We start from the raw sequence: 26,192 nt of genomic DNA, 5'->3' as shown, positions 1-26,192 counted from the left end.
AGTGTAGCAGGGAAAATAACGTCTCTCTCTTTCTGTCTCCTCAGCTGAGAGGGAGCAAGGTGATGTGGTCTCTACCTCTCTGATGCCAGAATGAGAACTTACACCCGTGGTGCACCAACCGTGTTCTTTATAAGTGCACTGTGGATTCTAGTGTCCCCGGCTCTGGCTAAAGTGGACCCCAGCGGAGGCATTCCGTTCCTTGGAGGGAACTACGAGGGAACTCACCCCATGCTGTACTTTGGCCAGGCAGAAGTTGAGGAGCTGCAGCAGGCAGCGGTGGGGACACACAAGGCTTTGGCCCGACAGATCCGGGAGGCCGGGGAGGACATACTGGAGCGACCGGAGGAGTATCTGCCCCCTTGGAACCCTACTGAGTTTAGTGCTCGCTGGAATGAAGTCTATGGGAACAACTTGGGCCTGCTCTCTATGTTCTGCCTGCTGTACCCACACCGTGCAGGTGCACTGGACATAGCCAAGGAATACATGGAGCGCATGGCTGCGCAGCCAAACTGGTAAAGTGTGCCTGTGTAATGAGTAGAGCTGCGCTATATTATGGAAGGATTTTCTGGACTATTTTCAAATGGAATTGCATTTGCGTTTTCAAAATGTGGACGCATAAATTGACATAATCCAAATGCAATTGCAAATCTTGCATTACCGTTCAAAATCGTCTATTAATAATTGTTTATTACCATCAACCGTCAGTGACGTCACATCCCAATGCAAACACGCCCAATAAAATGGCCCCACCCCTGTCACTTGATTGACAGGTTTCAGTGTAGACGTCAGAAATTCAAATGCAAAAGGAAGAGAGAGTGAAAAAGCAAATGTGGTTATTAATATTGCTATTTAAATATGACAGGCTCATAGCTCGTAAGACATGAGACATGCATTTGAAAATGGCTTTTTCATTTGAAATAGGCTACTCACTGTGCATTCGCGAAAGCAATTGCATTTGGATTATTTGACAATTTATACATCCACATTTTGAAAACGCAAATGAAAATACAATTTGCAATTCCATTTGAAAAAAGTCCGGAAAATCCTTCCATACTATATATTGAAATATGCATATTGCTATAACAGCATGCAATATCAAGTCACCTTTTATTTATATATCGCTTTAAACAAAAAAAGATTGTCAAAGCTACTGAATAACATTAATTAGGAAACCAGTGTGTCAATAATCCAAAATGACAGTTAAAGGCAGTTTAAAATGTCTGAATCATTTTAAAAATAGGGTACTTCAAAATGTTTTAGGTCCATGCATATAGAAGACAATAGTTTGATGTTAAAAAGAGTTGAGTTTAAAAAGTTGCAGAAAACGGCTCCTTGCCATCTCTTCTTGCTGTCTGACACACACCTGAAGCATGAGCACAAACCACATCACAGTTGACAGTCAGACATTTTTCATGAATATCACACAGCCCTAGTAATGAGGATCATATTGTAAGAGCTGTGCATGTAAACGCAGTCATTGGCATTTCTCGTTAATGAGACTGTTTAAGCAGGTTGTAGCTATAGTTCAAATCCTGCTCTGGGATGCATTTCCTAAAAGCAGCTATGGTCACAAGTTACCAATAGTTTAATGGAACTTCTGACCGTAGTTAGCTATCAATGCTTTTGGGAAACGTGCCGTGACACAGTGTAGTTTATGTGGGTGAGTATTATGTAGGTCTGCTAGTAAGAGCTATGCAGGTAAACCTCCCTCACCTGAGCTCAAATGACAAACTATTAATTAACACTAATGGTCACCTGCTTAGCCTGCTTCAAACCTGAGTAGGACCAGTTACACCAGTTGATTTGATAGAAATGTGTCCTGTTTTTGAGCTAAAACACTTATTAAACCTTTGTAGTGAATGCTAAGTACTAAAATGATTATTTCTTCTTATTTCTTCTTATTTAATGATAATTTCTTGAGGTATTTATTTGCAATATTGTGATTTCAGAGTTTCTTAGTTCCTCGCACAAAATATTTGCCATATTTACAACAGGTGCATGTACACAAATTTGGTAATATCCTCTAAACTTAATTTCCATTTCCAGTCTGCAAAACCTCTTCTATACAGCCATTTGTTTTTTTTTGTTTTTTTTTTCCAAAGCGACTTGCATAGTATTCCAGGTACACATTTTCCCTTATGTTGTCTAAAGATGCACTCTGATATATAATATTGTATAATATCAATTACATAAAAGCATAATGCATTATTAGTTCTGTTATTAGTATTATGTCAATTTAAGTCAAGTCAAGTCATCTTTATTTATATAGCTCTTTAAACAAAATACATTGCGTCAAAGCAACTGAACAATGTTCATTAGGAAAACAGTGTGTCAATAATGCAAAATGATAGTTAAAGGCAGTTCATCATTGAATTCAGTGATGTCATCTCTGTTCGGTTAAATAGTGTCTGTGCATTTATTTGCAATCAAGTCAACGATATCGCTGTAGATGAAGTGACCCCAACTAAGCAAGTCAGAGGCAACAGCGGCAAGGAACCGAAACTCCATCGGTGACAGAATGGAGAAAAAAACCTTGGGAGAAACCAGGCTCAGTTGTGGGGCCAGTTCTCCTCTGACCAGACGAAACCAGTAGTTCAATTCCAGGCTGCAGCAAAGTCAGATTGTGCAGAAGAATCATCTGTTTCCCGTGGTCTTGTCCTGGTGGTCGTCTGAGACAAGGTCTTTACAGGGGATCTGTATCTGGGGCTCTAGTTGTCCTGGTCTCCACTGTCTTTCAGGGATGTAGAGGTCCTTTCTAGGTGCTGATCCACCATCTGGTCTGGATACGTACTGGATCCGGGTGACTGCAGTGACCCTCTGATCTGGACACAGACTGGATCTGGTGGCTACGGTGACCTCGGAATAAGAGAGAAACAGACAAATATTAGCGTAGATGCCATTCTTCTAACGATGTAGCAAGTACATAGGGTGTTATGGGAAGTGTTTCCGGTTCCGGTTTACCTAATTAATGCAGCCTAAAAATCCTTTAACAGATTTGGATATTAAAAGCATATTAGTATGTTATGTATAAGCCAGGTTAAAGAGATGGGTCTTTAATCTAGATTTAAACTGCAAGAGTGTGTCTGCCTCCCGAACAATGTTAGGTAGGTTATTCCAGAGTTCAGGCGCCAAATAGGAAAAGGATCTGCCGCCCGCAGTTGATTTTGATATTCTAGTTTTGAGTTTTGAGAACGTAGCGGTCGTAGAGGATTATAATGTAAAAGGAGCTCATTCAAATACTGAGGTGCTAAACCATTCAGGGCTTTATAAGTAATAAGCAATATTTTAAAATCTATACGATGTTTGATAGGGAGCCAGTGCAGTGTTGACAGGACCGGGCTAATATGGTCATACTTCCTGGTTCTAGTAAGAACTCTTGCTGCTGCATTTTGGACTAGCTGTAGTTTGTTTACTAAGCGTGCAGAACAACCACCCAATAAAGCATTACAATAATCTAACCTTGAGGTCATAAATGCATGGATTAACATTTCTGCATTTGACATTGAGAGCATAGGCCGTAATTTAGATATATTTTTGAGATGGAAAAATGCAGTTTTACAAATGCTAGAAACGTGGCTTTCTATGGAAAGATTGCGATCAAATAGCACACCTAGGTTCCTAACTGATGACGAAGAATTGACAGAGCAACCATCAAGTCTTAGACAGTGTTCTAGGTTATTACAAGCAGAGTTTTTAGGTCCTATAATTAACACCTCTGTTTTTTCAGAATTTAGCAATAAGATTTTACTCGTCATCCAGTTTTTTATATCGACTATGCATTCCATTCGTTTTTAGAAGGAATATAATTGTGAGGATTCCACCTTTTCTAGTATCTTGGACAGAAAAGGGAGATTTGAGATCGTTCTATAATTAACTAGTTCTTTGGGGTCACCTTCCATGTTTCTAATTCCGCAATGATTCTCTCTTTAGAAACGTGTTTTGAGTTTGCATGTAGAAAAAAAACAATTGAGGATGTCTTGATTTGCACACAAGTTTTGTGCCTAGCCTGTTTTGTGTTCACTGTCACTTTCCCTTTAACAGTCTAGAGCTTGATCGTTATAATACTTTCACAGAAACCTCCAAAGCCCTTTCAACCATATCGCTTCTTGTAACTTATCTCTAAAATGTTGACAGGCCAAACTTGCCTCTGACACTACAACCACAAAAGCCTTGAATGCAGTGATTGACAGTTAGACTCGCCTCTGATATGTCTGAACTTGTACCTGATGCGTCTTATGTGCTTGCCTTACCTCTGATATCACTGCTAAAGTTTATGAAGATCAATATGTGTTCATGTATGACTGGCACAAATTATCTGCAAATTTAGATCTGGACTAATATGAGTAAAAGTAAATTTTAAAAAAATGCTCTAAAAGGGATAGTTCACCCAAAAGAAGAACATTTCTGTCATGATTTGCTGACCCTTGCATTGTTCCACACCTGCATGGTGTTTTTTTTCTTTTTTTTTTTTTTATTCAACCAAAGACAACATTAAAAAAAAAAAAATGTGGGTAGTCAAAACCAGTTGCTGACTTCCTTCCTTGATTTTGTCCAAATTCTTTAAAAATGTTATTTTTTTGTTTTCAGCAGGAGAAATTCCTACAGCTTTGAAACAACCTGAGGTTGACTAAATGATGACAATAAAATCCTTCTTAAAGACAGTTCTAAATTTTAGAAGGCAGGGCCTTTTAGAAGATTTGCAGCCCTTGTGATAAACCTCTGATGAATGTTGCCCATCAAATTTATCGAAGGCTTAATTACTGTCCTCACAAAATCTGGTTTCCATGTATTCAATAACCAACACAAAAATTAGCCCATGGGTTTTCTTTGTTCACTGAACTGCGAATCACATTGACCCAGATTCCACTGTCATCATTTAATTCCGACACATTCGTTCTTATTTGGAAAGTTTGTGACCTCTAACTCTTGAATAACAGGAATTTACAAGATTGCTCCAACTACTTTGGGGTGCATCTTCAGTTGTCTTAAACACTTGTGAACAGTTATGGATGGCGTTTGTTTTTTTTTATAATTTTACAAGTTCGCCCCTGTCCTTGAATATGTGGGGGCAAGAGACTGTCTAGAGTCATGGCAATGAATCATCTATTCATCCGATTTATTCAGAAACCCAACGGTCTTTATGTCTCACAGTTGGGATGATGCTGTGGAATGATTCACTTTTAGGCAGAGCTCCCACACTGGCTACTGAAGCAGCACCACATTCCATCATTCGGGGAAGCGGAGTTATATGCATACGACAGGGTCTTTGTTGCTTGTATATTTGGAGTTATGTTAGAGAGGTTTTTAGTTCTCATGTGTGCACAGCTCTTAAACATATTTTCAAGTCGTAAACGTTCATAGTGCCAGTTTTTCCTTCTCTACTCCGGTGTTTTCAGATGTTGATGGTTGGGTTAACTGCTGCGGTTCTGCACTCTCATTTACACTGCCGCCAGCATGTAGTGGCCAACCAGGACCAGCCTAACACAAACCTCCAACTTCTGGTACTCATAACATTGTTGTCATTATTGCTCACACTCCAGAGTGTAGGTATAGATTCAGATCTACAGCATCCACTGTTCTTTAGAAGCTTAAATATCAACATTTAGCTGACACTTCTTTTCTTACCAAAAAAAACAGCCCATGCAGGTTTGTAAGAAATTTCACTTCTAGATCTTAATACTGTCCTGTGAATTGCAATTGAAACCCACTTCACTAGTCTCTTAAATGCTCAAATATACCACATTAATCTATATGGACATTGTTTATCTATTTATTAATATGAATCAGCTCTTATTAAAAGCAATTGCAAGGTTGACAATTCCAATTCCAGATTGTCAAATAGTTGTATCTCGTTCAAATATTGTCCGATCCTAATAAACCATACATCAATGGAAAGCTTATTTATTTTGCTTTCAGATGTATAAATCCCAATTTTGAAAAATCAACACTTAAGACTGGTTTTGTGGTCCAGGGTCACATTTAAATATTCTGACCTTATGCTTTATTAGGTTAGTGTTTCTTTTTTTTCATGTTGTACACCTATCATTCAATCAACAAATTTTAGTAATTGATATTTACTACTCTTCTTATTCTTTGAGTTATTGAATTATTTTGAATTACTACCACTAACACCATTGTAGTAAATTTTTTTTGATTGTCATTTTTCTCAACAAAAGCTTAAATTCAGTTACTAGTCAGCAGAGAGTTTCTATACATAGCTTCGGTAATTAATATCAGCAACTTTTTTTTTTTTTTTGGTCACTTCACATAACTGGAATTTTGTAACCTCTATGACTGCCAATACAAATATATGTTTAGTTAGCAGACTAGAGCAGCTTTCCTCCCAAAAGCCATCCAGAGGCTTACTTCTAGCTCTTTTATAGCTCTCTCTCTAAACAAAAAGGGCTGAAAAAATGTATTTGTCCGAGTAAGCAAACACTGTTTGCTTTGCTTGTGAGAGTAAGTGTTTCAGAGTTTTAAAGGCAGCTGTTTTGTTTCAGGATGGTGAAAGATGCTCCGTGGGATGAGGTTCCCATTGCTCATTCTCTGGTCGGCTTTGCTACAGCTTATGACTTCCTGCACGAGTACCTCAGTAAAGTTCAGCAGGAGCGCTTCCTGCAGGTGATTGGGAATGCTTCACGATACATGTATGAGAAATCTTACCACCGCGGCTGGGGATTCCAGTACCTCCACAACCATCAACCCACCAACTGTGTTGCTCTTCTGACCGGCAGCCTCGTGGTCATGAACCAGGGTAAGTCTTGCAATCCTTCAGAGTATTTTTGTCCAGGCAGTGTAAAAGCATCTGCATACCTGTATGTGTGAAGCTCCATCAAGGTGCCTTTCAAGGCAAGTGACATCATGGTGACACCCCAGACACACTTTTTTGTGTTTAGGTAGGGCAGAAAGGGGTAAGATGAGCCAGTGGATAAAATGAACCACCCTATGTTTCTACAGGTGCATCTAAAAAAAAAAAATAGAATATCATAGAAAATTTCTTTTATTTCTGTAATTTTATTCAAAAAGGCAAATTTTCTTATTCTAGTTAGGGCTGGGTATCGAATTCTGATGGTTATGACTTACAGCTAAGGAAAATTGTAAAAACTCGGTATCAAAGATATTTGAATATCTTCCCAAAAAGATTTTTTTTTCACAAAAACAGAAATGTTCAAGATCTCCAAAGCAGGTTCAACTATGCACTCAATACTTGGTTGGGGCTCCTTTTTGCACAAATTACTGCTTCAATGCGGTGTGACATGGAGGCGTTCAGCCTGTGGCACTGCTGAGGCATTGAATCTTCCCATGGCTGTGGTCATCCCTGTTGCTTGTGCACCTTTTCCTACCACACTTTTTCCTTCCAGTCAACTTTCTATGAATATATTTTGATACAGCACTCTGTGAACAGCCAGCCCTTTCATCAAAGCCTTCTTTGGCTTACCCTCCTTGTGGAGGATGTTAATGATTGTCTTCTGGACAACTGTCAAGTCAGCAGTCTTTCCCATAATTGTGGTTGAATGTTCTAAACTAGCCCAAGAGGTACCCAGTATTTATACTCAAAATTAATCAAACTAATCAAGCTCAAAATGGAATATTCAAATTTTTGAGATACTGACATTTTAATTTTCATAAGCTATAAATTGAAACCATCAGAATTAAATAAAATAAAAAACCTTGAAATATTTCAGTTTGTTTGCAATGACTCTAGAATATAAGAAAGTTTGCTTTTTTAATTAATTGATATTATGATATGTAAATTTTTTCAGATGCACCTGTAGATAACAAGTATTCAAGTGACCATAAATTGAAGGAAAGTAGTTCTTCCTAAACTCTCAAATCTCAACTCAAGCACAATACGTTTTTATCTTCCTAAATCCTTTTTTTTTTTAGGTTTTTTTAGGTTAGGTTTTTATTGCATTTCATTGTCAGCTTTTTTTTTTTTTTTTTTTTTTGTAATTAAAACAACCAAATTGCAGTTTGATTTGATACTAATTTGAATGCAGGATAATAATAAAAAAGATTTTTTAACCTTTTTAAAAACGGAGTTATCCTTATTTTTTGCAAATGAACTCTTTATCGATATATATCTATATAGATAGCTGTTCAATGTTATAATATAAAAAACACACAAAATAATTTATTCATAGATTCCTTGTTGTTGACCCACAAAGATCACAGTAGTCTTTACTGGACCCATTTAGGTGACAAATTGAACAACAGGACATAATTTTGACCTAAATCAATGGGATTATTACATTCAAAATTCTCTTGAATTTGTCTGATTTAGTGTTATATTTTTCCGCATTTAACCCTGACTTAGGAAAATATGTATTATACAACTAACTTTCTTTTAGAAAGACATTGTTCTAAAACCATATTAATTGACTAACTTGTTTTAATTTTCATGGATACAACACCCTGAAATATATAGTAACTATTATTTGAAACAAATACATTATTTTATTTTTATTATTAACTTATTTTGCAGTAAAATCATTAATTCCTTTATAATTCCTTAATAAATATTGGACTTGAACTCTATTTGGAAAGATAAGCTTAGGGTGATGCCGTTGTCACAGAAGAAAGTCGGTCAGGGGCGAAATAAAACTCTTCAAGCTAAATTGTCGGAGTTTACGACGACTAACTCTAGTAAGAAAGCCTCGGCTAACTTCGAAGCCATGGATTCCGACGAGGCTAATGCTAGCTCGACCCCTGAGGATAAATCGTCGGACAGGAGCAATGATACAGCGGAGGGAGAGTCCGGTCATATGGCAGATACCATTCTGACTGCTATTAACGACATGAAAGCGGAGTTTTCCACCAAGTTTGATGGCATATTGTCTGCTATTGAAAGTGTCAGGAAAGACATCACAGACTGTGCAGAACGAGTCACGGAGGCAGAAACAAGGATTTCGACAACTGAAGATAATGTAGCCACGCACCAAACAAAAATACGAGTCCTAGAAAACAAAAACAAGGACATGGAGGAAAAACTACTGGACCTGGAGACGAGATCAAGGTGCTCCAATTTGAGGCTGGTCAATTTTCCTGAGGGAGCAGAGGGTAATGATGCGTATGCCTTTTTGGAGAACTGGCTACCGGAAGCGCTGGAACTGGGACGTACAAAACTAACGGTGGAGAGGGCTCAGAGAATCAGGCCAGTAGCACCCCGAACGCTGATAATGAAGTTTCTGAACTTCAGGGATAAAGAACTGGTGACGAGAGCAGCCAAGACAAAAAAGAGAAGTACGTTACAAGAACCATACAGTGAGATTTAATGAAGATGTGGCGGCATCATCCCTCCTGCCCGACTACTAGTGACTTATAAAGAACAGCCGCACATCTTTAACAACTGTGTTGAGGCAGAGGACTTCATCAAACGGATCAGGTCAGAAGAGGGACCGGACTGAATTATTAGAAAATGACTTGGAGCATCGCGGTTTACAAAGTGGTTTACAAACAGTTTACAAGATTGAGCCGATTATAGTACGTTCAAGAGTCTAAGCTCTTTAGGTTTGTCCCCTTTTTTTATATTTTTTTTATATACTTTAAAACTAATACTTTTATACTTTTTATTTTTTATTTTACTCTTTATAAACAATAGTTAAGAGGCAAAATGTATCTTTGGAAATTGCCACTGCGTTAACTTTAAAGTAATTGGGATTGGGATACTACTGTACTTCATTTGTGTTCGGATTCTCTTAGAATAATATAGCATCTTCAGAGAGTGAAAGTTGATTTAGTTTATGGTAAAATGAGGTTTATGAAAGAAAATTTATAATGTTAAATTATGGTAGCATGGGAGGGTAAGGTTAGTGTTATTAGATGTTTTGTAATTGTATAAGATTGGATAAGAATTGGATAAGGAGCCATATGCACAAATTTTGACTAACAGTAATACCTCAAAAAGTATAAAAATAAAGCAAGGGTGTAGACAAGGGGACCCTTTGTCTCCATTGTTGTTCATTATGGCAATTGAACCTTTGGCAATTGCAGTAAGGTCACATGATAGCATTTCTGGAATATCCATAGGACAGATGGAGCATCGTTTAGCTTTATATGCAGATGACATAATTGTTTTTCTCAAAAATACCAACAAATCCATCCCGGCTAGACTTGATTAGGGAGTTTGGCGAGATCTCAGGATATAAGATTAATACAGTAAGTCTAAAACATCCATTATGTTACTAAACCAAGTAGACAGGGAAAATCCAACTAATGTAGTTGCACAATTTAAAGTTGTCAATCGATTCTCTTATCTAGGCATTCAAATTGTTCCACTTCTTAACAATATCATATAAATTAACTATAGACCAGTTATGCAAGGGATCTCAATTTCTTTAGATAGATGGGCCGCTCAAACCCACTTTGGTACTACTGGGCGGCACAACTGAGAACAACGATGTTCTACTTCTCTGAGGAGAATGTGCCACTGTGGAGAGAAATGGAAGGTGAAGCTGCCTTTGCCCATTTCCCCTTTACTCAGCTTAGTCTAAGAAACTCAAAAATAACACAAAGTATCCTATGGGTAAAAATATGATTAGTGTGTTAGAGTCAAGTATCTGACTCGCTCTCAGTATTCAGTCTGATATGGGGAAATGATCACTTCCCCCCAGGAAGAGTTGAGGGGGGTGTTAAAATTTGGGCGAAACAGGGGTTTCAAAAAATAGGAGATCTTTATAGTCCTGATGATACACACCATGTCTTTTGATGAAATTGTTGTCAAGCACGACATAGTTCGCAGTCAGTTCTTTCGATATTTGCAACTGAGAGATTTTATTAGAACTCGACAAAATCAGTCCCTGTCCATTCCTAGTCTATCAAAGCTCGAAGAAATGATGGTGAGAGATTGCCAGAGAAGGGGTTTAATTTTCAAAATACATAATGAAGTGGTTGGTGAATCTTCAGAAATGTCAGTACGTAAACTTGAGTCCTGGAGAGAGGACCTACAGGAGAATATCTCCATTGAGGAGTGGGAGAGGGCGTGTACCAAGGCACAAATACAAACAGTGAACTCACGTTTGAAACTTCTGCAGTACAACTGGTTAATGCGTTCGTATATGACCCCAGTTAAACTTATCAAATTCAATAATGACATACACAATCTTCCATTGTTTGTGGCAGTGTTCTCAAATAAAGGATTTCTGGGGAGAAGTGAAACAGTGTATTGAGGAAATATTAGAGATAAAATTACATTTAGAACCAACAATGTTTCTATTGGGTATCTACCCAGCTAACTAACATAAGAAAGAAGCATAGATTATTTTTAGATATACGTAGGTCTGTTGTTGGCCAAAAGAGTCATTGCAATTGCTTGGAAAGAGGTGGACACACCAAGGATAGGTAGATGGCTTTCAGAATTAACAGCAACTCTGCCCTTAGAAAAGATCACGTATGCAATCAGGGGAAAGCAAGCAATTTTTGATAATATCTGGGGCCCCTTTAATAATTTCCTTGCTATTAAAGACTTGTCTTGTTTGGTGGAGATATATGGGGACGACCTATAAGTAGCCTCCTGCAGTTCACTTGGGGAATCATTCTGATTCATGTGTAGTGCACAATGGTTAGAGCGGTTGTGCACGGTAGGTTTTGTAATTTCTCAATTTTTATTTACTTATGTAGCGTTTGTTTATTACTTTATTGTGTATTTCAATTCCCTTTTGCCTTTAGTTATTTGATTATTTGTGTTGTGATGTTATGTCTTGGTCCGTTTGATGGACAGGGTTCTGCGTGGTTTGGGGCAAATAATTGACAATATTCCACAATATCTTTTATTAAACCCAGAAAACTCCTTTAACAGCACGTAACAAACCTTTCTTTTAATACCAATCGAAACAGTAATTCTCAGTTTCAGAACTGAATCTGTGCACAATCTGTTACTCCCACTTGAACTGACACATGGTTTTTGGAGAGAGTTCAGTGCCCCCCCCCAAACACACACATTATGAAGATGAAGGTCTGCCCCCTCGCTCAGAATTCCTGCCTGGAATTTAAGGCTGCTCAGGGTCATTCTGCAGAGCTGAACTTAAGCCTCTGTAATTATTTCTCCAGTGAAGCAGTTCTCCACATGACTCCAGTATTTCAGAACAGATATTTTCCCCTCTCTCTCTCTTGCTCTTTTGTGTTTCTCTCTCTGTCTATATTCCTCCCCTGCAGCTATTCATAACATAATCTGTAGTTTTTGGCCCTGAAAGTATGTCCTGCCGTTCTTTTTCCTTTTGAATCCGCTTCTCTCATATCTGTCCAAATATCTGGAGCTCCTTTTTACCCCACTCTTCCCACTTTTCCCAGCTCCATTTCAAAGCAGAAGATTCTATATAAAATAACAGCATTGATATGCAGTAAATGATGTGGGTTTGTGGAGAGCAGCCTTGGTTAAGGAACACCCACTAAAAGTTTTATTCACCCAAAAATGAGCAGTTCTAACTCGCCCTCATGTCGTTTCAAACCCATAAGACTTCCTTTCATTTATAAAAAATTCCATCCAAACAAAACTTTGATTCAGCAAAAAGTATAAATCGACAAAGTATGAATTACTTATTTGACTTTTTGATGCATCAGTTTTGGTTGCATGGATTCTCAATGGATGAACAAAAGTGATGAGAGTATTTCAAATTTCTTAATTTGTGTTCTGAAGTTAAAGGGAAGTCTTATGGTTGTGGATCGAAAGAGGTTGAGAATGTAATTTTTTTGGGTGAACTAACCCTTTAAGCTCAACCTTGTGGCTTGTGTATGCACAACGAGGCTCTAATTTTGGCCATGAGAACTACCACTAGAACAGCACTCTCCTACCTCAGCACTGTCCCATGCGTCTATATTCCACCACCGCCTGAAGGCTTCATCACAATAAGGTACAAAGTGACTTCCCAGTATGCGCTCATGGTGGGATGAGCTTCCAACCTTCACCTGATCTACTGAGACCTTTACATCTCTTAAGAAGACACTCCTTTGAAATTACTGTGGACTTTTGAGTATGTGATTACTTAGTATTTTATTGAATTTTAACTGTACTGTGTTATATTACATTTAATATTTAAATTTCAATAGAAGTGACATTTTCAGTAATGATGTATTCCAAAGACAGTAGCAATAAATATGGAAGCACTTTAGTTTATGGACCAATTCTAATTATTAACTAGTTGCTTGTTAGCGTGCATAGTACTAACTTATTGTTTGTTTATTAGTACTTAAAGCACAGATTATTGCCTTACACTGCAGGACCATATTTTATATCTCTTCATTTGACCTCATGCCTAAACTCAACAACTGTTTTACTAACTATTAATAAACAGCAAATTAGGAGTTTACTGAGGTAAAAGTGATCGCTGTTAGTTAGTTAATGGTGAGAATTGTTCCCCAAACTAAAGTGTGACCGAAATTACATCCAAAAAGTCCTACTTAAAAGTCAAAGTCAAAGTCAAAGTCACCTTTATTTATATAGCGCTTTAAACAAAATACATTGCGTCAAAGCAACTGAACAACATTCATTAGGAAAACAGTGTCAATAATGAAAAAATGATAGTTAAAGGCAGTTCATTATTGAATTCAGTTATGTCATCTCTGTTCAATTAAATAGTGTCTGTGCATTTATTTGCAATCAAGTCAACGATATCGCTGTAGATGAAGTGTCCCCAACTAAGCAAGCCAGAGGCGACAGCGGCAAGGAACCGAAACTCCATCGGTGACAGAATGGAGAAAAAAACCTTGGGAGAAACCAGGCTCAGTTGGGGGGCCAGTTCTCCTCTGACCAGACGAAACCAGTAGTTCAATTCCAGGCTGCAGCAAAGTCAGATTGTGCAGAAGAATCATCTGTTTCCTGTGGTCTTGTCCTGGTGGTCCTCTGAGACAAGGTCTTTACAGGGGATCTGTATCTGGGGCTCTAGTTGTCCTGGTCTCCGCTGTCTTTCAGGGATGTAGAGGTCCTTTCTAGGTGCTGATCCAGCATCTGGTCTGGATACATACTGGATCCGGGTGACTGCAGTGACCCTCTGATCTGGACACAGACTGGATCTGGTGGCCACGGTGACCTCGGAACAAAAGAGAAACAGACAAATATTAGCATAGATGCCATTCTTCTAATGATGTAGCAAGTACATAGGGTGTTATGGGAAGTGTTTCCGGTTCCGGTTTACCTAATTAATGCAGCCTAAAAATCCTTTAACGGATTTGGATAATAAAAGCATATTAGTATGTGTATGCCAGGTTAAAGAGATGGGTCTTTAATCTAGATTTAAACTGCAAGAGTGTGTCTGCCTCCCGAACAATGTTAGGTAGGTTATTCCAGAGTTTAGGCGCCAAATAGGAAAAGGATCTGCCGCCCGCAGTTGATTTTGATATTCTAGGTATTATCAAATTGCCTGAGTTTTGAGAACGTAGCGGACGTAGAGGATTATAATGTAAAAGGAGCTCATTCAAATACTGAGGTGCTAAACCATTCAGGGCTTTATAGGTAATAAGCAATATTTTAAAATCTATACGATGCTTGATAGGGAGCCAGTGCAGTGTTGACAGGACCGGGCTAATATGGTCATACTTCCTGGTTCTAGTAAGAACTCTTGCTGCTGCATTTTGGACTAGCTGTAGTTTGTTTACTAAGCGTGCAGAACAACCACCCAATAAAGCATTACAATAATCTAACCTTGAGGTCATAAAAGCATGGATTAACATTTCTGCATTTGACATTGAGAGCATAGGCCGTAATTTAGATATATTTTTGAGATGGAAAAATGCAGTTTTACAAATGCTAGAAACGTGGCTTTCTAAGGAAAGATTGCGATCAAATAGCACACCTAGGTTCCTAACTGATGACGAAGAATTGACAGAGCAACCATCAAGTCTTAGACAGTGTTCTAGGTTATTACAAGCGGAGTTTTTAGGTCCTATAATTAACACCTCTGTTTTTTCAGAATTTAGCAGTAAGAAATTACTTGTCATCCAGTTTTTTATATCGACTAAGCAATCCATTAGTTTTGCAAATTGGTGTGTTTCACCGGGCTGCGAAGAAATATAGAGTTGAGTATCATCAGCATAACAGTGAAAGCTAACACCATGTTTCCTGATGATATCTCCCAAGGGTAACATATAGAGCGTGAAGAGTAGCAGCCCTAGTACTGAGCCTTGAGGTACTCCATACTGCACTTGTGATCGATAGGATACATCTTCATTCACTGCTACAAACTGATGGCGGTCATATAAGTACGATTTAAACCATGCTAATGCACTTCCACTGATGCCAACAAAGTGTTCAAGTCTATGCAAAAGAATTTTGTGGTCAATTGTGTCAATTGCAGCACTAAGATCCAATAAAACTAATAGAGAGATACACCCACGATCAGATGATAAGAGCAGATCATTTGTAACTCTAAGGAGAGCAGTCTCAGTACTATGATACGGTCTAAATCCTGACTGGAAATCCTCACATATACCATTTTTCTCTAAGAAGGAATATAATTGTGAGGATACCACCTTTTCTAGTATCTTGGACAGAAAAGGGAGATTCGAGATTGGTCTATAATTAACTAGTTCTTTGGGGTCAAGCTGTGGTTTTTTGATGAGAGGCTTAATAACAGCCAGTTTGAAGGTTTTGGGGACATATCCTAATGACAATGAGGAATTAATAATAGTCAGAAGAGGATCTATGACTTCTGGAAGCACCTCTATTAGGAGCTTAGATGGTATAGGGTCTAACATTCATGTTGTTGGTTTAGATGATTTAACAAGTTTATACAATTCTTCCTCTCCTATAGTAGAGAATGAGTGGAACTGTTCCTCAGGGGGTCTATAGTGCACTGTGTGATATGATACTGTATCTGACAGCTGAATGGTTGCAATTTTATCTCTAATAGTATCGATTTTAGAAGTAAAGTAGTTCATAAAGTCATTACTGCTGTGATGTTGGGAAATGTCAACACTTGTTGAGGCTTTATTTTTCGTTAATTTAGCCACTGTATTGAATAAATACCTGGGGTTATGTTTGTTTTCTTCTAAAAGAGAAGAAAAGTAATCGGATCTAGCAGTTTTTAATGCTTTTCTGTCAAACTGTTTTCCTTAACCTTCCTTAAGCGTAAAGGAGCAACTGTATTTAAAGTGCTAGAAAAGAGAGAGTCCATAGTTTCTGTTACATCATCAAGTTGTTCTGAGGTTTTGGATATGCTAAGGAATTTGGATACATCAGGAAGATAACTTAAAAAGCAGTCTTTTGTGTTAGAAGTGATGGTTCTTCCATACTTGTAACAAGAAGTAGGATTTACAATTTTGGCTATATGAAGTTTGCACAGAACTAAATAATGATCTGAGATATCATCACTTGGCTGAATAATTTCAACACCATCAACATCAATTCCATGTGACAGTATTAAATCTAGAGTATGATTTCGACAATGAGTAGGTCCTGAAACGTGTTGTCTATCCCCAATAGAGTTCAGAATGTCTATAAATGCTGATCCCAATGCATCGTTTTCATTATCAACATGGATATTAAAATCACCAACTATTAAGACTTTATCTGCAGCCAGAACTAACTCGGATGTAAAATCACCAAACTCTTTAATAAAGTCTGTATGGTGCCCTGGTGGCCTGTATACAGTAACCAGTACAAACATAACAGAGGATTTATCATTAACATTTGTTTCTCTGGATAATGTTATATGAAGCACCATTACTTCAAACGAGTTATACTTGAAGCCTGCTCTCTGCGAGATCCTGAAAACGTTGTTATAAATTGAAGCAACACCTCCACCTTTGCCTTTTAGACGCAGCTCATGTTTATAACAGTAATCTTGGGGGGTGGACTCATTTAAAATAATGTAATCATCAGGTTTTAGCCAGATTTCTGTCAAACAGAGTACATCTATATTATGATCAGTGATCATATTATTTACAAAAAGTGTTTTCGTAGAAAGGGATCTGATATTCAATAAGCCAAGCTTCATCATTTGTTTATCCATATTGCTTCTGTTTTTTATTTGTTGAACCTCAATTAAATTGTTAATCTTAACTTGGTTTGGACGTTTTTTGTTTTTTCTAGTTCGGGGAACAGACACAGTCTCTATAGTGTGATATCTAGGTGAAAAAGTCTCTATGTGCTGAGAATTAACTGACCTCTGTGACGTGAGGCGGCTAGCAGACGGTCGGTTTAGCCAGTCTGTCTGCTTCCTGACCTAGGCCCCAGTTAGTCAAGTATAAACACGAAGACTATTTGCCAAATTTCTAGAGAGAAGAGTGGCGCCACCCCAGGAGGGATGAAGACCATCTCTTTTCAACAGGTCAGGTCTGCCCCAAAAGCTCGTCCAATTGTCTATGAAACCTATGTTATTCTGTGGGCACCACTTAGACATCCAGCCATCGAGTGATGACAATCTGCTATGCATCTCGTCACCACGGTAAGCAGGGAGGGGACCAGAGCATATTACAGTGTCTGACATCGTGCTTGCAAGTTCACACACCTCTTTAATGTTATTTTTAGTGATCTCCGACTGGCGAAGTCGAACATCATTAGCGCCGGCATGAATAACAATCTTACTGTATTTACGTTTGGCATTAGCCAGCACTTTTAAATTTGCCAAGATGTCAGGCGCTCTGGCTCCCGGTAAACATTTGACTATGGTGGCTGGTGTCTCTATATTCACGTTCCGTACAATAGAATCACCAATAACTAGAGCACTTTCATCAGGTTTCTCAGTGGGTGCATCACTGAGTGGGGAGAACCTGTTTAATGTTTTGATCGGAATAGAAGAGCGGTGTTTTGACCCACGACTACGCTGCCTCACCGTCACCCAGTTGCCCTGCTGCAGGGGCTCTGTTTCCGGAACCGAACAATGTACAGGAATCCCTGAGCTAAATGCATCCAAAGCCATATCTAGAGCCCTAACATTCTTACTGTCCTCAATTAAAAAAGTCTGAAATTCAAGTAATTGTATTTAATATAAATGCAAAATGCAATACAATTTAATTTAATTTTGAATAACTTTGTTATTGTCTGAAACTATTTCATAATAAGTACTCGTGTAACATGTATGTTGGAAATTGTGATAACTTTGAAAATATGACTTTGTACTGTGTAGATTTGACTAAATGTGCATTATACAACCAGAGTACACTGCTGTACCATACAGCTCGTTTCTGTCCCAGACATCAAGTCCAGTGCACTGAGCTGTATGGTACAGCTGTGTACTCTGGTTGTACGATGCACATTTAGTCAAATGTACACAGTACACAAACAGCAAAAATAGCATAAGTGATGTGGTGGTACGACTCTCCAAACATAATGTACTCAACCAAGCCTTCATTGAGCTCAAAATGACATGACTAATATTGGAACATACTATGTACTCTTGTGAAATGTAACAGAAAAATACTGTAGTAGAAAAACAATAATAATAAAAAAAATAGAGCTTGTTAAAGGCAATGAAAATGAGGAAAATATTTAGATGGAAAAAAGGGCTTTGGTGTGTGTGTGTTTGTGTGTATGTGTGTGTGTGTGTGTGTGTGTGTGTGTGTGTGTGTGTGTGTGTGTGTGTGTGTGTGTGCTCTTGTTTTTGTGACATATCAGGACACAACTCTGTATAATGGCATAGGTATGACACAGGTATTACAAGGAGAGGGTGACTTATATGGACATAACCCATGTCCCCATTTTTCAAGACACTTATAAATCATACAGAATGTCCCCATTTCTTTGAGTTTTTTTTGAGAAAGTAAAAATGCACAAAGTTTCCTGTGAGGGTTAGGGTTGGTGTAGGAATATACAGTTTGTACAGAATAAAAATCATTACGCCTATGGGATGAACCCACTTTTCTCAAAAACAAACGTGTGTGTGTGTGTGTGTGTGTGTCTAAGGAATCACTTAGATAGCTGTTTGTGGGTGGACCTATAGTGTGTTCCAGGAAATTTGTGGTGTGACAGGATTACTCAATAAACTGATGAGCTGTGGTCTAAATATTTGTTCTTTTCATACTCACCCAAGCATGCAGGCAGAGGAGGTGGAAGTCCGTTTAGTCCAAATTAGTACAGGAATTCACAAAGGTTTACTGAGGTTTGCAACATGTTTTGGCGTCTGTGTCTTCTGATTCCCAGGGTCATAATTATAACTCGTACAATTCATAATTTATACCATCAAACGTAACTTGATGAGGTTAAAGGGATCTCTGGTTTCTGTATGATCTCTCTGATGAAATGAGCTATAATGGCTAAGAACAGCTTTTTGCTCACACAAGCCCATTTACAGTACATGCACATGAGAAAACTACTCATTCCAGGCTTATTGCAGAAAGCAGCACTTGTGTAAAAATTGAGTGCTATTTTCCTTTCACCATTTAAGAAATTAAATTTAGCTATGTTATATGGATAAACAAATATTATGGACATATCTGGATATTTTCATCTTAGGCAGGCCTGAGTCTCTGGCATTTTTGTTGAAAAATATGGATTTTATTACAACATTTGCTGTATACTCAACACTGTAAAAAAAAAAAAAAGTTGAGTAAACTTTTTTGAGTAAACTTAACAAACGGGACTAAAGTCCACCCAACTTAAAATAACAACTTAATATCACAAGTTGTCACAACATAAATAGTCATGTTAACCTAAAAAATATCAGAACAAAAAAAAATTGTTTACTGAACACAAGGCCTACTGGACCAAGATCCCAACTAAACCAAACACTGATCACCACAGCGGTGACTTCAAATAAATAAAGTATCAACATTTAAAGCTCTGTTAATTCTCAATCAGAGATTCTCTAGATGTCTGACAGAAATAAATTCACAAAACCTTGTAAGGAGGATCTGTGAACGTCTATATCGGACGTACAGAAGACATAAAAAACATTTAAAAAAAAGACGTCATAAAAACATTCTGTCTCCTCAGTGGACTTCTTTTCAACGTCTGCAAAGACATAAAAAGACGTCCACTGGATGTAACTTTGCCCAGTGGATTAGGTTGATGTTAAAATACGCAATATAGTAATTTTCACGTAATAGTTCCTTTAAAAACAAACAAAAATGTTAAATACATGTGACTTCATGCCACAAAACTGCTAACGTATGAAGGTATAATTAACACTTGATTTATTTAACACTCTTTATGTACCATGTGTTGAGTTCAGTGTAAAATGCATTGAGTAAAGAAGGTAATATACAAGACTCGGTATGTCCTTGTGCTTTGGACACAAACTTTCAATAATAAAAAAAGTTATTTGACCCGTGTTATGGTCATTTATTAAGACAATGTAAATAATATAAAGTCGTGGCCTAGCTGTTAGAGAGTTTGACTCCTAACCCTAGGGTTGTGGGTTCGAAACTTGGGCTGGCAATACCACGACTTAGGTGCCCTTGAGCAAGGCACTGAACCCCCAACTGCTCCCTGGGTGCCGCTGCATAAAAGATGAACACTGCTCCAGGTGTGTGTTCACGGTGTGTGTGTGTGTGTGTTTACTGCTCTGTGTGTGTGTTCACGGTGTGTGTGTGAGTGCACTTTGGATGGGTTAAATGTAGAGCATGAATTCTGAGTATAAGTCACCATACTTGGCTGAATCTCACGTCTCTTTTCACATTAAAATTGTGTATGCTTATAGATAATAGGCCTTGTGTTCAGTAAACAAAAAATATTTTGTTCTGATATTTTTGAGGTTAACATGACTATTTATGTTGTGACAACTTGTGATATTAAGTTATTTTAAGTTGGGTGGATTTTAGTCCCAGTTTAAGTTTACTCAAAAAAGCGCTTGCAATAAGTTGCCTTATTTTTTTAAGTTGACGCAACTTTTTTTTTTACAGTGAAAGTTGAAAAGAAAAGAAAATCTGGTTTAAAGAGAAGGTTGTTTTTTTCTGAAGATTTTTAAAAAATGCTGATTGTTAACTAGTATCACAACTTTCATGTGTTGAGTTGCTGTTTTGGTTTAACTAGTTCCTCAATTAGTTCATTTGTTTCCATGTAGCTATCTGTTAGTTCCTTGTCTGTTTCTTTGCTTCTGATTAGTTTCACCTGTGTCCTGTTTCTTTAAATAAACTACCTCTAGCAATTAGATGTTGTGGTTTCCACAAAAATATTAAGCAACACCACTCTTTTCATCCCAATAATGAGAAATGTTTCTTCAGCATGATTTCTGAAGATCATGTGACACTGAAGACTGGAGTAATGATGCTGAAAATTCAGCTGCACATCGCCAATGAATAATTTTTAAATGAATTATTATATCGTAATATTTCACTTTCACTAGGGCTGCGTCTAAAAAAAATAGTGTTCAATAAAGAATAAAATAGAGAATTTAATTTTAAAAAAAATTAATGGTAGTTTTTTGCTACATTGAACTGTTAAAAGATAATGCCCAAAGTTCACCATATTCATGAAATGTGCCTTCTGATCTCTGTGCTGCCGTTTTTACTACTTTGCTCTGTATTTCAGGATACCTCCAGGAAGCGTACCTCTGGACAAAACAGGCTCTGGCCATCATGGAAAAGTCCATGGTGCTTCTCCAGGATGTGACTGATGGGTCTCTGTACGAGGGCGTAGCGTATGGAACTTACACCACTCGTTCACTCTTTCAGTACATGTTTTTGGTACAGAGACACTTTGATATCGGCCACTTCAATCACCCCTGGCTGCACAAACACTTTGCATTTCTCTACAGGACCGTGTTGCCTGGTAAGACCTTGCTTTGCTTCATTCTGTGATTATTACAAGCACAGCATTTAGAGGTGTCATATTGCAAGTGTTTTAACATTTCATTTCTTTACCCGAGGTTAAATTTTGTTATATGCAACTTCGGTTTTCAAAAACCTACAGTATGTCTTGGTTGCTTAAATTGTTTGACCTTTTTTTAATTTCCCAGGATACTCCCCTTTTAAAAATGTAACTAGCAGAGAATTTTGGTAATAAAGTGCTTTGTACTCGCCAGGCATAGTGCAGTAATAAACTCCTTTTACAGATCAGTTGCCTGGTCTCACCTTAAAACGATAACCAGGTAACCTGGTCAGCACCAAACCAAAGTTCAGACCATGAATTGTACCCGCAACAATTGCTCTCTGTGCACATCAAAGAACTAAGAGCCGTCAAGCTGTTTGTGTGTGTACACAGACGAGTCAGGTTTGGACAGTTTGCAACCTCCTGCCAAAAGCCATTTTATTGTAGTGGAAACCAAAACCTTGAGCAAAAAATCTAGAGACTGAGAGGGTTCGCAGTCACAATAGACTCTGTGAGTCTATCCCCTCTGGGGAAGCACACAGATGCAGTACTGTTAGGACTATATGACATCTTCTTAGCCGTTTTTGTATTTTACTTTCAGTGTAGCTAGCAGTACAGCAAGTTCTTAGTGGAAACTAAAACAAACTGGTGAAAATACTAACATCAAACTCATTAGTTAAATGCACCCCTCTAAAGACAGCGCTTACTGCTGATGTTCTTTTACACAAGTGATTCATTCTGGCCAAATATTTTCTAGTGGTTGCTAGGTTTAATATCCCTTTTCACAGTAAACTGCTGTTCTTCCTTTAATCTTCGCTCGACATCCTTAATTAAAAAGTGTTTAGTTCTACAGCAGTCAAACAAGCTTCTACTCACTGACTGAAAAATAAACACTTGTTGTGCAGTTTGTGGGGAACAAAAAAAGAACAAATTCCTGTTGACCTGATCTTCACACTCGCATTAGGTTTTGAATGTTTCGCTGTGTTTTTTGCTCCTGCAGGTTTTCAGAGAACAGTTGCTATCGCAGATTCCAACTATAACTGGTTCTATGGGCCAGAGAGTCAGCTGGTGTTTTTGGATCGGTATGTGATGCGAAATGGCAGCGGGAACTGGCTGGCTGAGGTAATCAGACAGAATCGAGTTGTGGAGGGCCCAGGACATGCTGGCAGGGGTCAGCGCTGGTGCACGCTGCACACAGAGTTCCTCTGGTGAGATTTGTTGGCTTCCTGAGCATGGAACTTCTAACTTTTTTGCTAATTTTTTTTCCTGTATTTCCTGTTTTTTTTTCCAAAATTTTAATTTTGAATACTGTGTATTTAACCCTTAAAACATTTCCGTTGCAGTTTTGTTAATTCCTTTTTCGCATTGCCTGAAAAACCACCTCATACAATTGTAAACTTTTTTTTGCGATATTTGGGAGTTTTTGTGAAACTTTTTTTTTTCCTATTAAGCATTGATTTAAGAGTGATTTCTGTGTGAGCTGTGCTTCATAACTGCTGCATGATTCACAAAAGGGAATGAGGGAAATAGACCTTTTTATCCTGCAAGAAAAATTTGCTAATATAAACGCACTGTGCTTTTTTTTGTCATTAAAAAAAAACTATTTATTCTGATTACTTTTTATCTACCTTTTATGTTGTTGATATTGCTGAGAATGGTTCGCACGGGGTTTAAAAAAACTTGTATATTTATTAATTTAGCTGTCGCATTTGTCCCAAGCAACTTATAAATGAGGACAACAGAAGCAATCAAAACCAGTGAAGGAGCAATAATATGAGTGCTCAGTTTGTCTAATGTAATACGCATAGCAATGCTTTTTTTATTATTAAATTCAAAGAAAACGAGTCGATAGAATGGAAAAAGAATAGAGAGCAATAGTGTTAGAGGGTAATTTTTAATAAAAAGAAAACAAGTAGTTAGAACAGAAATAGAATAGATTTCGAATATAGCAAGAATAGAACAAATGTTAGAGGGTCAAACTGAAACCAAACCATTTTCTGATTATCCATTGTAGCTTAACTAACTTTTCTGTGTGCTTCTCTCTCTGTGTAGGTATGATGCCAGTCTGCAGCCCACCCCGCCTCCTGATTATGGTGTGTCGCACCTCCATTATTTCGAAGACTGGGGAGTGGTGACCTACGGAAGTGCCCTACCTGCTGGGAGAAACCACACATTTCTGTCCTTCAAGTCGGGCAAGCTCGGGGGACGTGCTATTTTCGACATGGTTCACCAAAACAAATACAAAGACTGGATCAAAGGGTGGAGGAACTTTAACGCGGGCCACGAGCATCCGGACCAGAACTCCTTTACCTTTGCTCCAAATGGAGTCCCGTTTATCACAGAGGCATTGTACGGTCCCAAATACACCTCTCTCAACAATGCCGTCATGTTCGGGCCCGCTGTGTCGGAGAGCTGCTTTGCACCATGGGAAGGCCAAGTTACAGAGGTTTGTAACTCTAAATGGCTTAAGTACAAGCACGGTCAAGCAGCAGACTGCCAGGGGCAGGTGGAGGCGGCTCTGGAGCGGCAGGGCATGGTGTTTATACGTGGGGAGGGTCAAGGAGCTTACAACCCTGAGCTGAAGATCAAGAGTTTTCAAAGGAACTTACTGCTGCTTCATCCTCAGCTGCTGCTGATGGTCGACCACATTCAGCTGCATTTAGGCAGCGTGACACGCAGCATGAGCGCCTTCTTCCACAACACAGACTTTCCCTTTAAGGAAACCCAAGTCGATGGAGTTCACGGGGCTCTGATCAGACATGGAAACGAAACATCCAAGATGTTCTGGTTGGACGATACGGGCAGCAGTGAAAAGGCAATAGTGGGATACAGGAGCTACCCCCGTGGATACCCCTATAATGGTTCGAATTATGTAAATGTGACTCTGCCACTGAGGCACCCTTCCAGCAGAGTGGCCTACATCTTCTTCGGATCCGGAGTGGATGTTCAGAGTTTCAGCGTGCATGGAGACTCGGAAACACTGGACATCTATCTGGTCACCGGGGATCACACCTACACCGTCTATCTGTACACAGATGTGGTTTCAACCAAGCCTATGGCCATGGTGTTGATGGACCAAAAGAAAGTAGTGTTTGAAAGGACAGCAGGGACAAATGAGCAGCCCTTGGAGGAGGTAGAGGAATACGTTAATGTCGTGGAGGACAATCTGCAGCATGTCAAACCAGTCTTCCAGCAGCTGGAGAGGCACGTCCTTTCACGGGTTCTCAACACGGACAGTTTCCACAAAACTGCAGAGCGCCTCCTGAAGTCCTCGGACAAGAGGAAGACTCCAGGGACTGTGGAGAAGATGTTTTCCCTTTCTAAGAAGCAAGGGAAGGGAGGCAAGAAGCCAAGCTCTTCCAACAGCCTCCCAGACATCTTTGCTCAGATCGAGGCGAGGGAGAAGAAGGAGAGGCAGAGGACGATGAAGCGCGTCTACGAGGAGGCTCCGGAGGAGGCCGACGGCGACTCCAGGGCATTCATCGATTACACTGATTTCAGAAAGGGCAGAAAAGTGGGATTTGTCAAGGGGCGGAAATTCAAAGAGGTACGCGTGGGGGCTACGGCAGAGAGCGACGATCTGTTTAACGCCACCTCGTACATTCGCCTTTTCCTGATTTTAAATATAGCCACTTTTTTCGTCCTGCTGGCGGTGCTGTTGACGCGCTTCCAGAGGGCGCAGAGTTTGCATACGCAGCGTTGTCTGTACTGCGTCCTCCTCATAGACAGCTTCATCCTGCTCTGTCTGTACTCCTCCTGCTCTCAGGCGCAGTGCTGACTAACATCACTGTGTGACGTTCAGAATGACTCATTCGATCAAGTTTTGACACCAATTCTATGGCAAAATATCCCTGTTTGCAGCAGCAGTGCATACAAGTGCTGGCTTGCTTGAGTCAGTGCTACCTAGGTGTCTGGGAAAAGTTGATTCTGTACAGGAATTAATAGATGTTGCGAAGATAGCCAGCCCACCTCAGATCAAAAGCTTTTGTGGAGCTTTGAAATAGTTTACATGAACTTCGTCTTGAAGTACACTCTTAAAAATAAAATCTTAAAAGGTTCTTAACAGTGATGCCATCGAAGAACCATTTTTAGTTCCACAAAGAACCATTCAGTCAAAGGTTCTTTAAAAAAGAATCTCTTTCTTACCGTTTTATAATCTGAAGAACTTTCTTCTGCCATGAACCTTTTGTGGTTCTCCAGATGTTAAAGGTTCTTTATGGAACCATTTAGATAAAATGGTGGTTCTATGGCATCGTGAAGAAACTTTATTTTTAAAAGTGTATAGAGCCCTGCATGTGACATAAGAGAGGGGGAAAAAAATAAGAATTCACTTCCACAACATTACTAATTTTGTGGAGAGAAAATATTTTTAAAGCTTTGGCATGTTAGAAGTAATATATTCCGTCGTTTTAGTTCAATTATGGCCACGGTTTAACTGACAGTAGGTAACAAATTAACCAAACATGGCAACAAAAGTTGTGAGAACAAATGTCTAAGTCCTGATTAAAGTATC

General features: G+C 38.7%; 1 protein-coding gene across 1 annotated transcript in view; it reads left to right on the top strand.

The window, feature by feature from the left end:
- dse (dermatan sulfate epimerase) overlaps positions 1–25,597 on the top strand; it is a 30,945-nt gene extending 5,348 nt beyond the window's left edge. The window contains exons 2-6 of the mRNA XM_059513306.1: positions 45–512; positions 6,501–6,754; positions 21,401–21,640; positions 22,680–22,887; positions 23,732–25,597. Coding sequence (XP_059369289.1) covers positions 91–512; positions 6,501–6,754; positions 21,401–21,640; positions 22,680–22,887; positions 23,732–25,457 — 2,850 coding nt within the window. The 5' untranslated portion in view covers positions 45–90 and the 3' untranslated portion in view covers positions 25,458–25,597. The remainder of the gene's footprint in view (positions 1–44; positions 513–6,500; positions 6,755–21,400; positions 21,641–22,679; positions 22,888–23,731) is intronic.
- Positions 25,598–26,192: the final 595 nt, after the last annotated feature.

This window comes from Carassius carassius, chromosome 27 (assembly GCF_963082965.1).
Source record: "Carassius carassius chromosome 27, fCarCar2.1, whole genome shotgun sequence".
Taxonomy (NCBI): domain Eukaryota; kingdom Metazoa; phylum Chordata; class Actinopteri; order Cypriniformes; family Cyprinidae; genus Carassius; species Carassius carassius.
The sequence above is the reverse complement of the archived record's forward strand: the minus strand, read 5'-3'. Positions and strand labels throughout refer to the sequence as shown.